The sequence below is a fragment of the Symphalangus syndactylus genome, chromosome 7 (genome assembly GCF_028878055.3).
Source record: "Symphalangus syndactylus isolate Jambi chromosome 7, NHGRI_mSymSyn1-v2.1_pri, whole genome shotgun sequence".
NCBI classification, from domain to species: domain Eukaryota; kingdom Metazoa; phylum Chordata; class Mammalia; order Primates; family Hylobatidae; genus Symphalangus; species Symphalangus syndactylus.
Window position 1 is genome coordinate 131,710,815 of NC_072429.2, and position 14,993 is coordinate 131,725,807.

Below are 14,993 nucleotides of genomic sequence, written 5' to 3' on the forward strand. Positions count from 1 at the left end.
CTAGAATTTTGTATATCATGTAACCCTCCCCTGATCCTGATCTTTGACTCTATGTGGTTAAAAGAGGAAATGACATCCTACATGAATTTTTTTGTCAGTTTTATCAGGGTTAATGCCTTCCTTTTAGAGTCAATATTACATTCACACCCTCTCCACTTTCTGAAATTAAATTCATAAATAACATAACCAAGCTATGCATATATACTTAAAAATCAATATGAGAATGATAATATAAAGAATTTAGGAAAATAATTCATAAAAATCATATATATTTCAATACATAACATTCAGTCATGTATCACAGAAATATATAATGAAGTAGTGAAGTGCTTGTATCTAAATTTAGATTTCCCTAAATATAACAGCTATGCAACTAGACTGACACAGGTGCATTCTATCAGTGCCTCAAATACTATGAGTAATTAGATATTGGTGGCATGATATTTTAAAATGAGATAGACTCTTGGTAATGTTCAGAAAAAAGGTCAGTGTTCCCTTACATTACACAGTTGCTTCATTCCTGCAAAATTTAATGTATATTAAAACCTTCCAAAAATACTTATATGTGAAATGCAGTTCTAGGCACAGACAATTATAAACAGGTTTTTCACCTACATGAATGTCTGGAAGGACATCTAGAAGTCATGCATGACCTGGGGCAATTCTTCAAGGTGTGGAACTGCACTGTACATTTCAGGATGTCTAGCAGCCCTGGTCTCTTCCCACTAAATAGTAGCAGTGCCCTACCCCAATCCTGAGACAATAAAATACCATCCTCCATTTCCAAAGTGACCTCTAGGGGACGGTATTAACTCCACAGAGGATTACTAAGCCTACACAATCCACTGAAGCCAGGAATGATTTACATAAGACCTTATTTTATGTTTTTTCTTTCAAGTGTCATTATTGGAAGACCCACTGTCAAGTTCCAATTAAAATGGAACAATCATCTTTCCAGGGTGGATTCTCAACAAATAGTTGGGAGAATGGACAGAATCTGTTATTCTTTATGTATGTATTTTATTTAAATTGCAAATAACCTCAAGTTTTTAGTGGTGTATAATAATAGATATTTATTTTTTCTTAATTACTAGCTTGTGATTCAGCAGGGGTTCTGCCAGAGTTCAGAAAGATTTAACTCCAAGCTGACCATCAGAAACTTGAATACTGGTACTGCCACAGATGCGGGAGAAAAGTTTCCTTATTTTGAACATCATTAGCAACTTCTGATACAAAGTCCTTGGTAAAAGAGTTTTACTTGAGGCTAGAACTTTAGCTGCAAGGGAGACTGGAAACATGAGTTTCTGATATTTTCATCTTATTTAGTGGGAGGTTGATTCTGCATCCAAGATTCATAAGGTGGATGTATCATTTAGTTTGGGTAGGATCATGCCATGTAACAAACAATCCAGCGCCCAAATCTCCATAGCTTAAAATAATAAATATTTATTTTTTTTCTTATACAACACAGTAGTTGTAGATTATCAGTGAGGCCTTGGTTCATCATAATCTGTCTAGAACCTGAATGGTAGAGCAGCTATCATCTCAAACAGTGCTTTACACCATGCCAGAGACAGAAAGTTTGGTGAGCTGGCATTAAAAATTACCAACTGGCCATGACAAATCTCACTTCTAATTACATTTTATCAGCCAAAGCAAATCAAATAGCCATACATAATTCCAAGGAGGGTGGAAAGTATAATCCTGTCATGTCCTAAGGAAGATGCTGCAAGTATTTGGTGTTCTGAACTAATGCAACCATGATGAGAAATTTCTCAAACATGGAAAGAAAGTTGAGATGCTGGGCAACCAAAAAACAAGATAACAAATATCCACTAGAGACTGTCTTATTTATATCTTTTCTATGTATCACCATGCTCAGTCTAGCTTAGTAGCTATTAGTGACATAGTAGGTGCTGAATGAATGTTTGTTGAATAAAAAAAGAATGATTGTTTAATTTACCAAATCTTACTATAACTGGAGCTTAAAGAGAGTTACTTTGCTATTTTAACTCCACACTACGAAGCAAGATAAATATACGTGTCATTTGTATGCAACGTTGCACTTGAAAGCCAGAGTGGTACAGTGGAAAGCAAGAGAAAAAAGATGTTTCATTTCAATATTATTTTCAATGTATTCACTTATTGGTTTCTCCCTACAGCAGGGATACGGTCTCCTGTGCTTAGTAGAGTTTGGGAGGGTAGGTATTCCATAAAAGCAGTTCTGCTATCATTAGCTGTGTAGTCTTGGGGAAGTGATATCAATGTAGCCATAGGTTAAGGTTATTCAGCTGTGCCTGAGCACGCACGTACATACACATCTTAGTAATATTCGTCTTTGTATTGTAAAGATCTCCAAGACTGGAAAGCAATACAATTGTAATACAGTTGTACAGTTGTGATTGTCATGTGACATATTTACAGCCTAGTGTCTATCACAAAGCATCTATTCAAGGGAGGTTTATTGATTTTGTAGTAGTAACCATGCTCTATTCTTGATGTGGAATGGGGTGGATATCTAAGAAAGCATGTAGTACATTGAAAAAGTTTGCCAAGGGTCCTGGGTAGAGGGGTTTTGGTGACGTGGTTCCCAACGAATCAAGAATAATAAGTAATGCCCTTCGTCCTCAAATCTCAAAGGTCAAACACTTCACAACTACCAATAGGCACCAAGAGCTCGCGTTCTTTCCTCCGCTAACCAGAGCCCCGCCCGCTAGCGGTCCGTCAACGACCGCAAAGCCCCGCCTCCCACGGCGGCCCGCCAATCGGCTGCGCGGCCCGGGCCCAACCCTCGTGAGTCACGTGACAAGGCCAGGCCCGCTTCCGGCACGTCGCGGGCGGCTGACGTCGCCGGGGCCCGGCGTCGCGTCAGGGCTGGCCGGCGGCGGAGGCGGCGGCGGCGGCGATGGCAGCGGACCCCTGAGCGAGCTTGAGGGCTCGGACCCAGCTCCCTCCCGCGAAACCTTGGGCCGATCCGGCGCTGCGGCCCCAGCTCGCTCCGCTCCTGCTCCCTCCCCGGCCGCTGCCTGGGCGGAGGCAGAGGCAGAGGCCCGGGCTGGCCGCCCTGCTCGTGCCCCAGCTCGGCCCCGGACGGCCCGGCTGCTGTGCAGAGAGGAGGCCGAGTCGGTAAGAGGCGGCGGCGGCTGAGCCGGCAGGCCGCCTGGCCCCCGCCGGGCCGCCCGGGACGCCCCCATTCTGGTGTCTCTCTCTCCGGCCCGCTCCCCTCCCGCCTCCCTCCCCATAACTTGCCGGCCCTATTGTCTGGGCGCCGCCGCTCCCCCTTCCCCTCCCTTCCTTACCCCCCTGCCGAGGGCCGGATGGCTGTCAAACCTGGAGGCTTCTTAGCTCCCTGCCAGCCCGGTCTCAGTCTTTCCTGCCTGTCTCCTGCCACCCCCTCTCTGGCCTCACCTCCTCACCTTTTTTGGCCTGGCGGTCATTCTCTGACCATTGCTTTACATTGTCCGTCTCTATGTCTTCTTGCTCATCTCTTCTTCCCTCTAACTTGTCATCTCCGAAAACTTCCACTGTCCTATTTCTTGCCATTCTTTGCTCCTTTCCTTTCTGTTTTTACCCCTCTCCGTGCTTTCTGCCTTCTTTTTGCTTCAAGTTTTACTCCCAGTAGACTGTCTTACTTTATAAAAGTTCCTTAATTCAAATCCCTCTTCATCCTTCCCTCTTCGAACCTAAGACAAAGGAAAATCTTGTTTTTTCTGGTACCTCATCCCTAAGTGTCACTAGGGGATTATACTTATTCAATCCATCACTTAATTATGGGCTCTAAGTTTGATTCTAGATGTTAGTGTACCTTGTGAACTATCCCTTACTGAATTCTTCCTGTGACAGAGCAGAAAAGGTTGATTCGATTTCTACACAAACATTTAAGTAACTGCCTTACATGTTGCGCACTGACGAGACCTCTATTAAAAATATTCATACATTTGTTCTTTTGCACCAGCTACACCCTGGGCAAAGCTCCCTGTTAACTTTTTAATGCTCTAATATTTGCTCATACCATAGCAGGAGGATACGCACTCTCCCCATCCAACCATGGGTATTTGAGTTCTCATATTTTCATGGCCAGTATTGATGCTATTTTTTCCCTTACCTATCAGACTCTTTCAAAGAGAAAAGAGGGAGCAGTTGGAATTTATTGTTTGTTGTTCTGTTTTGTCTATTATGAATTGTGACAAAACCATTATAAAAGATGACAAGTGTGTGTGTTTCTTTTTTTCTTTTTAAACTGTAGGGAACATAGTCATTAGTGATCTCAAATATCGAAGGACATTTTACGGATCTCTCCTTGCCCCTGATAACAATCAATTTACGTTAATTATGAGCTATGTTTTGATTAGGTTATCTCAAAATGTATTCATATTCCTCACATACCCATTAGTGAAAAAGAGGCCACCTCAAGTGTGCTCGGTGGCCACTGTGGCCCAAAATATAGTACTTTGCATGTGAATGACCTAGGGATACATAGGTACTCCTTTGCAGTTTTTGTTCTAGCATTACAACCACTTTTCTGTCTATATTGAAATATAGTAGAAATACTCAGAGTTAACAAAAGCATGTTATTATTGCTTGTTGAATGTAAAGTATAAGAAAGCAGTCTCTTTTGTAACACTATATGTTAAATTAAAATTGTTGAATTGTGTGCTACCAAGGTGGGAGATCATGGGTAATGAAAAATCCTAATCCCAAGAGGAATTAGTGGTATCTTCACTGGCAGAGGAGTGTGCCTACTGTTTCCTCCATCTTTGTGTGCTGTAGGGCCTTGTCTAGTGTTTTGTATTATGAGGCACTCAACAAATACTTGTTGAAATTAAAAATTGATTTTGTTCTCAAGAATTTCAGTAGTCATATTCCAGAACACTCAGCTGTCTTAATTTTTCAAAGGCAGGAAAGCATTTTCAGCTGTCCCCGTGGAGAATTTCCTTGGGTATCTGGAAGCTAAAATGTAAAGCATTTTTAGCTATTAACAATTTTTAACAGTCCATTTATTCATTCTTTTTAGACAGTTTTCTTTGTTCCTTTTCTTAAATCATTATCAAGATTGCCTGCAGATTGCACAGAACTTTATATAGAGATGTTGGTAATACTCCTTCAAATTTCTTAACAATTTGGCAAGTATTTTATATTCTCATATATTGTTTTAGAAATTCTGTTTAATTTTAATTTTACCTGTTCCCTTATACTCTACTTCCTATGCATTTTCTGCATTGGAATCTAACTTTTTTCTTTCTCTTGAGGTAGTGAAAAGAGAATACTGAAGAATAGGATCTCAAGATGAGTAAAAAGCCCCCAAATCGCCCTGGAATCACTTTTGAGATTGGTGCTCGTTTGGAGGCACTGGACTACTTACAAAAATGGTATGGAAAATATAGAACTTTCACCTAAATATCACAATATCTGTAGCCTTACATATGTTAATTAAAACAGTAAATTCCACTGATGGTAGCAGAAACATCAGTGTATTCACATTTTGATTACACATATATGTTGTTTTTTAGTTTTCTTACTCTAGGCTTTTTAGGTTTAGCATTTAAAAACTATTTTTAGTCAACTGACTAAATTATTTAGAACAATCATTTTTGGTGTTTGAAAAATGAAAATAATTGTCTAGAGTATGAGGTTTATGTATACCTCATGTATACCTCACATGAGCTATATTGGTGGAAGTAGAGAGAGGAGTAATCCAGAGAACCAACTTCTCACATTTTGGATAAATTTTGATTTAAATCGGTATTTTTGGTCTGTCAGTGGTAGTCTTTCAAACTACAGAGTATATTAATGGTTAGCATAGCATTTTTTCATAGTGAACACTTTCAGAAACATCTCCACTATTCATTTTCTCACCTGAAACCAAAATCACACTTCACGTCCTATTTTCCCTGGTGGGCCTTAACCTAAAGGCAGATTGTTACTGTCTCCAGTGCAAAATAGGCTGTCCTTTCAGAACTTGTGTGTCTCTCCCTATTCTGGACATTGTGGTAAGTGGTAAATTTAAACACCTCCCAACATAGCCTTTATACAGTGATTAGGAAAAGTTGATGAATTGGTATAAAACTACTATCTGGAAAGGAGAGAAGGGGAAGCTACACGCAGGGGTCCCTGGGCCAGAGTAGGAATGAGGAGGATTCTCCTTTCTCCTAAGGAGCGTGTTCCTCATTCGGGTTAACTGGCGCCTCATTCTGCTGTCTTAGCAGATGTCTTTTTGTTGCCATTTGCAGGCTCCTAACCTGAGAGGGGCATTAGAGGGGTTCTGCTTCTGGGAGGGATGCTGCCTTTGCTCCTCCTGAAGCCCATTTATTTTGATGCGAGCTCTGGTTTAGCAGGTCTTGGACTTTCCCAGACTTTTTGACATTTTTTCTCGTTTAAAACCATAGTGGGCGTTTTGGAGATTTACTTTTGATTGATTTGTATTAAGTCAGCTTCCTGAGTTGGCAATGGCAGGCAGAGAAATCTTGTTTAGTCATGATATTTGACTGTATAGACCAGGCTGGAGTTTCTCTCTCTTAACATCTGGCGTTAGAGCTTGGCACATATCTCTGACCCCAGCTTAATGACCTCTTGTTTTGAGCTCCACTTTAGGACAGTTTGAAGCTACAATTTGAGATGGGGAGGTTAATTGATACCGTCACTAGGTGAAGAATGTACATGGTAGTTCTCAGGAGGGGTTTGGGAAGCACCTGGGAACTAGGCAGTAGCATCTCTCCAAGTGACGATCAAAATGTCTCCAGACATTGCCAAATGACAACTGGAATGAGGGTGGGTGGTGGTGAAAATGATTGAGAAACTCAGCATTAGACCATGCAACAAAAAATGCCAGTTGAGGCAGCACTTGGCTATCCTGGTTCTCATTTGATCAAGAGAAGCTTTTTACTCCAAAGGCATACTACTAAATGTCCGTGTGATACAAGGGTATAAGAAATAATACTTGTTACTTCTTTGATATTACTCTTAAGTGATTTATTTATTTTTTAAGTTACTGGCTTTGTGACTTAGTTAATTCATATTAATATATTAGGCTTTCCAACTGACAGTGTTACAGTTGAGCTAGCTTCCAGTTTTGGAAAAACACATAGTTTATTAGTTCTGTCAGTAATTTTCAGGGATATTAATATAACTTTGATATTAGTGAGAAATTTTCTTTCAGTAGTAAAGTGTTTTCTAACTTAGGAGCTGTTAAATTTATGATCCAGTAGTACAAAAGACTACAAAAAAGAACTTTTAAAACCATGCTTGAATGTACTTTCAGAGTATTCTGTGTTTTTAGAATACTTGGAATTTCAGAGAACAAATGAAAGTTGTATCTTCTTGCAACAAAATTCATATGTGCTTATTTGAGTGGTGTCATGCAAATATACTCACTGATGAAGTTTAGATTTAATTTTAATGACCCTGGTAATAATAGTTCTCTTTAATGGAAATAAGCATTAGCCAGAATAATCACATATTATCACTGAAACTTGTTATCAGTTTTATTTTTATAAGCTGATTTATATAAAGATTGTGGCATTCTGTTTCAGGTGGCTCCTTATTTAAAAAAGGATTAAGAATATTGTATATAGGTATTCTAGGTAATTTACAAAAATAATTTTCTTATTGTAATTTTGCTTATTAATGTCAGTAGCTTCAAGAACTAGTTAGGCTTAGGTGCCCCTTAAATTTAGTATTAGGTGGTGTGCTGTTGGACCAACTATGTAATTACTAAGATGTATTGAATTTTATATGGGACACAAAAGTTCTATGAGATTAGTGCTCTTAAAAGATTTTATTTATAAATAGGATAATAAACTTAATTCTTTTTTTTTTGAGACGGAGTCTTGCTCTGTCGCCCAGGCTGGAGTGCAGTGGCGCAATCTCGGCTCACTGCAAACTCCGCCTCCCGGGTTCACGCCATTCTCCTGCCTCAGCCTCTCTGAGTAGCTGGACTACAGGCGCCCGCCACCACGCCCGGCTAATTTTTTTGTATTTTTAGTGGAGACGGGGTTTCACCGTGGTCTCGATCTCCTGACCTCATGATCCGCCCGCCTCGACCTCCCAAAGTGCTGGGATTACAATAAACTTAATTCTTCATATTATTCCATTTGTAAATGACCATTTTACATTTCATGGAAATTCTATAAATTTTTGCGTTAATATTAAGTAAAATTATAGGATTATTTGACGAGAAACTGACATTCTTGTGAGAAGCAAAATATTATAGTTAATCATTGAAAATATATGGAAATTCTTTTCTCCCTCTTCTCCCACTCTTCTCTCTTTCCCTTCTTTCATATTCTATTTTTTGCATCCATATTGAATGCTTAGTCTTCCAAATTTATTCAATTCTCTTTGAAAAGTATTGAGTCATCTTTGAGATAAATGTAGTTTGAACTATTATAGGCATTGGATAGGGAGGAGCAGGAATGCAAATCTTGCTTACTGTCTCTATACTCAAAACATTTACAATAAGCAGTATATTACTGAGAAACTAACTTATCACATGTTGATAAATTACCTTTTGAAGAGAAGTACAAAAGGAAAGTGGTGCTAGTGAAGAACCTAAAATGCCTATTAAAGGTTTTTCTTGCTTTTTTTTTGAGACAGAGTCTTTTCTGTCCCCCAGGCTGGGAGTGCAGTGGCATGATCTTGGCTCACTAAAACCTCTACCTCCTGGGCTCAAGCTATCCTGCCACCTCAGCCTCTTGAATAGCTGGAACTACAGGTGTGCACCACAAGTCTGGGCTAATTAAAAATTTTTTTTTGTAGAGATGAAGTGTCACTGTATTGCCCAGGCTGGTCTGGAATTCCTGGCCTCAAATGATCCTCCCACCTCAGCCTCCCAAAGTGCACTCCTGTCTGGTTTCTCATATATAAAAAAGGAAAATAGTTTCTGGTATGTGTCTAGACATAAAAGGATAAACTCTAAATTTAGTAGGTGGAAATAATCTGAAGTTAAGCTCTCACTTTTAGCTTTAGGGTAGATTTGATTTAACAGGAAGACTCAATCTGTGTTTCTCAGGAAAAGTATGTTATTATTGCTTGAATAAACCATATCATATAATTCTTAAAGATCAGAAAGATACCTTATCTTTGAAAATGCATTGTACCTTTTTAAGTAGTGATTTATTTATTTCTATTTTATCTTATTTTATTCATTTTTTTGAGACAGTCTTGCTTTTTCACCAATCTAGAATTCAGTGGCGCTATCTCGGCTCATGGTGACCTCCGCTCGTTGCAACCTCTGCCTCCCAGGTTCAAGCGATTCCCCTGCCTCAGCCTCCCGAGTAGCTGGGACTACAGGCGCGCGCCACCATGCCCAGCTAATTTTTTTTGTATTTTTAGTAGAGATGGGGTTTCACCATGTTGTCCAGGATAGTCTCCATCTCTTGACCTTGTGATCTGCCTGCCTCAGCCCCCCAAAGTACTGGGATTACAGGCGTGAGCCACTGCGCCAGGCCTTAAGTAGTGATTTGTTTTTATTTTCATAGTGACTTTATAGCTACATAAGAACACTCATTGGTGGTTTATTTATCAGTACTAATGAACACAGGCCCTGAGAAGCCATCAAGAGGTCAATCATCTTAGTCCCAGTATTTGCTTTTTGATAATTGGATCTCTCCTACACTGACCAAACATAACTCCTGAGTAGTGTGGGCTGTTTTAATTTTTAAAAGTATTATAGCTTTACAGTATTTTAAACACATTTTCTTTTAACTTTTTCAATCATCTGCATAAAGACTTTGACATGCTAATGTTTACAGCTAGCACAGTCAACTATTTTTTATCTTATTTTCATCATGTTTTTCACAACAAACTCTGTGCATCCAAATCTTGATATTCAGTTTTATAATCTCTGGAAGGTAGTAACATCATAAGAATAAAAATGAGTATAGGTGTGTTGATACGGAAGTATATTTGGGGAAGGAGAAAGTTGAGAGTTGAAGTTACATTGGAAACACTGTAAGCGGGTGGGTTTAAATTCAGACTTGCTTATTAATCCTGTGAATATGGGTAAGTCCTTTAACTTGGTTTTCTTAGCAGTAAAATGGAAGCAGTATTACTGGCTTTTATTTAGAGGTTGGTTTTTAAGGTTCAAATGAAATTATGTGTTGCTTTAAATTCTACAGATTGGTACATAATCATAGAGCATTGAGGTAAATGCAAGGGGAAAGGGAGAACAGAAAAGTAAATTTTTGGGGATCTGAAGAGTTAAGTGATTGAGTTTTTAAATGTAGCTTTATTTGACAGGAGAGTGGCTTGGAATCATAGAAGGCAAAACATGTCATTGCAACAAGCTGATGACATTTTTTTCTTTTTCCTTTTTTTTTTTTTGAGACAAAGTTTTACTGTCGCCCAGGCTGCAGTGCAGTCATGAGATCACGACTTGAAGCAGCCTGCAGGCTTTACCTCCTGGGACTCAAGCTGTCCTCCTGCTTCAGCCTCCTAAGTAGCTGAGACTACAGGCATATGGCATAGTAACCTGCTGACTTTCTTTTTCTTTTTCTTTTTTTTTTTTTGGTAGAGAAAAGAGTCTCTCTGTGTTGCCCAGGCTGGTCTTGAATTCGTGGGCTCAAGCAGTTTTTCCATCTGTCTTGTTCTTCCAAAGTTGTAGATAGTCTTTTTGAAGTGATAATAAAATCCTCATGTTTCCACAGAGTTTTATAGAGTTTGCTTGCAAATATTAAAGTATCTAATCATTCTGAATATTGTTTAGTAATAAAACTGATAAAATCACACTGGCGTTGACTACTGATGTAACTCCTGTTTTTTGATTGAAATTAAAATAGTTATTCTACAGTAAGTGATTGTTACAAAAACACAAGAGATTAAATAACATGCTCTGGTGTTAATCTTAAAATAAATTTGAAATACAGAGTCAATTTAAAACATTCAGATGAGATATGCTCCTCTGACTCTTTTGGGATATTTCTATTTAATTCTCTTCTAAATCTAAAGAAAAGGAAAATGAAAGATTAAAAAATGTGGAGATATCTCCAAGTATCAGAGTTTAATAGAACAGTATAAATTTGAATTGGCAAATGCTGTTTTCACACATTTGGAGTTTTTTGAACTGTATGGAACATTTGCAAATGTGAGTTTTTAAGATGTTCGTGCAGAATTTTAATAGTATAGGAGAATTAAGGAAATTTACATTGTAGCAAGTACAAATACTTATTAATTTAAATAAAAATACACATTTTCTGAATAAAAAGTTACTTTTTTTCTAATTAGATTTAACTATTCAAAGGAAAATGCTACTAGAGATAAGTTGTGTCATCTATATTTAGAGTAGGAGAATGATTTTAAAATGTAACATGTAGTTCAAGTATAGTATTGTAGGAACACTAGGTGAATACTTCAAAAATAGAGGTTCTTTTGCTAATATTAATATGCATGCAGTTTTTGTCTTTTTGTAATTTGGTATTCTTTCAGTTTGTCTATACGTGGAAAGTAATGATTATTATTTTGAGTCATTACCTTTGAAAACCAATGCCAGCCGTAGACTCAGAAAAAATATACAGTTCTATGTATACACCAAAATAAATGAATTATATACTATGGTCATAAGTTCATAGAAAACTTATACATGACCTCTAGGTTAAGGACCCTTCTTGCAGACAATTCATTTGAAATCTGTAAGTTTTGTTTAAAAATTCTGAGATAATTTACATTTAGATAGTCACAAATTTTGAATCTTAAGGTCAAAGTGAATCATCCAGTTTAATTATCAAGCAGGTTTGTACCAGTGCACAAACATTTTAGTTCTTTAACTTTTAAAATTTCCACAAAAGAAAGCCCCATAAATTCCTTTGAACAATGCTAAATATAAGCTTCTCTCTACCCCTCCAAAAATGTGAAAAGCATGATTTAGGGACAGAGAAGACTTACTTATTTGAAAACATACCTGGTTTCAGGTTGTTCTTGCTCTAGTGTTCTTCCTTTTTTTATGTTAATTTGTTTTTTATGTACCTTTTTCTGATTTATAAGCTTTTTCTGCTTATCCTTGTTTTTTTGAAAAGCAAAAGTATTGGAAAAAATAAATTAAACTGGAAGTCATAAAATATGTGTTTTAAGTGCTATTTTGCCATGAACTATGTGATTTTGGAGAGGTATTTCTCTGCTTTAATGACCTTAAAATGAAAGTCTTACATTTTAGATGATCTTTCAGGTGCAATTGAATTCCAAACTCAATTTCTTTTTATTGATTTTCACCTATTCAGGGATGACAGATTTTTTTTTTTTAAATCACACTTTTAGATGGGTAAATAACACAAACTTGAGGCAGAGGTAAGATAGACAAAAAGTCATAGGTAGTTTAAAACTGCTGGCTACTAGAGGAGAAAATGAGAAAAATGTAGAAAACTGAATATAATTTGGAAAAAATAGAGGTTTGAGCTATTTGGGGTATAACTATATTGGGCATGAAACCTTTTGGCTCCCAATATAGTGATCTCTCCACTACAGCCCATTGTCTCGCATAGATTTCCTAAAGCTTTGAGCCTCAGTTAACTAAATGGGCTCAGTGTTCATGGGCCACCGTAGTTTCTGACCAATTGTAGTAGTGAGTGTATGTCTGGCATCTAGAAGGGCCCTGAAAGTCTAGCAAGCCTATGCCACAAAATGTCTTTGCTTATCTGACATTTGGTTGAAGTCCAGCCATCACGTATCACACACATCCAGCTCCGTATTTGTTACATCATTCCTGCCGAATGTTATTATGTATTATGAGTTTTCACACTGTCACATTACATTAGATAATGGTTTAGTTTTTAGTTGGGGGTTGATGAAAGCCACTAGCTGGGAAACAGTTTATCTGTTGTGGTAGTTAACTCTACTAAAAAGAATGTTTTGCAATTCTAGTTTTGCTGAGTAGACAGAAATGGCATCTGCAGATGCTTATGTTTTTAATTTTGGTTTTAAGTGGTTTCTTTTAAGCTGAGGGAGAAAATACTAGTTTTAATTTTAAGTTTTGAATATCAGTAGTACAATTTTTAAAAGAAATTAACGGAGTATTGAAAAGACAGCTTAGTTCTGCTGTTCTTCATTAAGGTCCTAGTTTTTTAGTATTTTTACTGTAACTGAATATTTTGAAGAAGTGTTGACCACTCCCTATCATTTCTTGCTACAGATCATTAGTCAGCGTGTAAGACTTCTTATTAAATTAGAAATTAGAAATTGGTATGCAAGTATTGTGTTATTTCAGTAATTATAATTACCTCAACTTTGAGAAGATTGTTGCAGTAAAGTTGAAGGAAGAGTATAGATATTTACTTAATATTCAGAGTGTCTTGTAAGTCTGTTTTCTTATTGCCAAAAAAGTTACCATCAATTAGAAATAAATTTATTTCTGGTACATCATGATTAGCTAGGGTACTGAAGTATAAGCTACTTATATGAAATGGTGCATCTACAAGGCCTTAACATAGTAACTTACTCATAAAAGGTGCCCAGCAAAGTTTATTGAATTTTGTTGGGTTTAAAAAGGATGAATGAAGACAAAAGTTTTGGGATATCTTGAAATAACCTAGTTACCATTTCAGAAAATTATGGCAAATACATTGTGACTTTTGGATTGAAAACTAAACATAAGATGATATTTGTTAACCTAGATTAGCAAATTTAATTTATTTTTAAAATCACTTTTTGTTTTCCTTAGTTCTGTAACATATCATATCCTAGATTTCCTCTTAATTTTAAAATTTATGAGTTTCAAACGTGATGAAAGTTAAGCTACTTTCTTTACTCCAATTATTTAATTTTAATAATGTGATGTATCATACTTAGTCATAGTTGAGATGTAGTGCCCTTTTGTTTTGAGAAATTTTAATAATAAAACAGAAGAGCCTCTTATCTTTGCTTAGTAATTTTATGCATGGAGGATATTTATTTTGTACAATTATTTTCCATACTCTTTGGTCTAACAAAAACCAACTTTAGGCATGTTGCTTGTATACGAGAGATTAAAAGTAAAATTTTAAGAAAAAAATAGATAAAATAACTTGATTTTTGTATTGTTTTATCTGTTTTTAATACATCTTTGGTAAGAGCCCCCTATATTGAAACACTGCCATAAATGTAATACGAACTGAAACTCATCAGTTGCAAGATGCAGAATCTGTAATGATTGAATGCATAGTCTTTATGGACAGGAATACCTCAGTTCAAGGATCCACCATTCATTACCTCTTTTAACATGAGCAAGTTACTGAATCTTTCAGAGCCTCCATGGCCTCCCTTTAAAAACTGGTGACAATATTAGTACTTCATTTTAAGGGTTCTTTGAGGATTTAAGCAAAATAATGCATGTTATATGCCACATGGTAGGCACATAAACATTAGTTTTAATCATAACAATAACATGAACATTCGTTATTTTAAGAAGGTAGAGTCAAATGCAGGAGGAATCGATGTAAATTCATCAGACTTTAATCAGTAGGCATATAAACAAATATAACTATCTGTAGTAAAGTTTTTTGTATAGTACTAAATGTTAAGAAATAGAACTGGGTGATTGCAACCTGCTAGATTTTGAGTTTTGCTAGCACAATTAAGTAACAAAAGTTGAGTTGTAGCTTGAAAAAACTGTATGAAGTTCATAAACTTTGAGTCAATTACTCATGACAGGAAGATCATGTTTTAGTGGAGTAGGAAAGAAATTCTCTATGGTCTAATGGATGCTTGTGGTGGGAGAAGATAGTGAGTACAAAGGATATGGTACAGGTATTTTGATTTGGTTAGAACTGACAGTGCGAGTGAATATAGGCATGGCAGGATTCAGGTGCTGAGGGGTGGGAGGAGAGAGGAACAGGAACTTAAATACAGTGATCTGAAGTGAAACATTAATTTGCAAAGTACCTGCCACAAGGTTCTAAAAGAGAAGACATAGCTAATTCTGTTCTTCTCTTTGTTGTAAAAGTTGTGGACAAGTAGGAAGCAGGGTGAACTGTCAGCTCATGCCAGATGTGTATTATGGGGATCAATAGGTCTGAAAAGACCTGAGAAAT

At 37.0% G+C, this 14,993-nt stretch overlaps 1 protein-coding gene across 13 annotated transcripts in view; it reads left to right on the top strand.

The window, feature by feature from the left end:
• Nucleotides 1-2,795: 2,795 nt before the first annotated feature.
• Nucleotides 2,796-14,993, top strand: part of PHF20L1 (PHD finger protein 20 like 1) — a 74,201-nt gene continuing 62,003 nt past the window's right edge. For 3 of the 13 annotated variants that reach the window (XM_063643551.1, XM_063643552.1, XM_055287311.2), the window contains exons 1-2: nt 2,814-3,126; nt 5,254-5,369. In XM_063643551.1, the coding sequence (XP_063499621.1) occupies nt 5,287-5,369 (83 nt within the window). In that variant the 5' untranslated portion in view covers nt 2,814-3,126; nt 5,254-5,286. Of the gene's footprint in view, nt 3,127-5,249; nt 5,370-14,993 lie in introns of all 13 variants that reach the window. The other 10 variants (XM_063643547.1, XM_063643553.1, XR_010121951.1 and 7 more) reach the window with 7 other exon arrangements.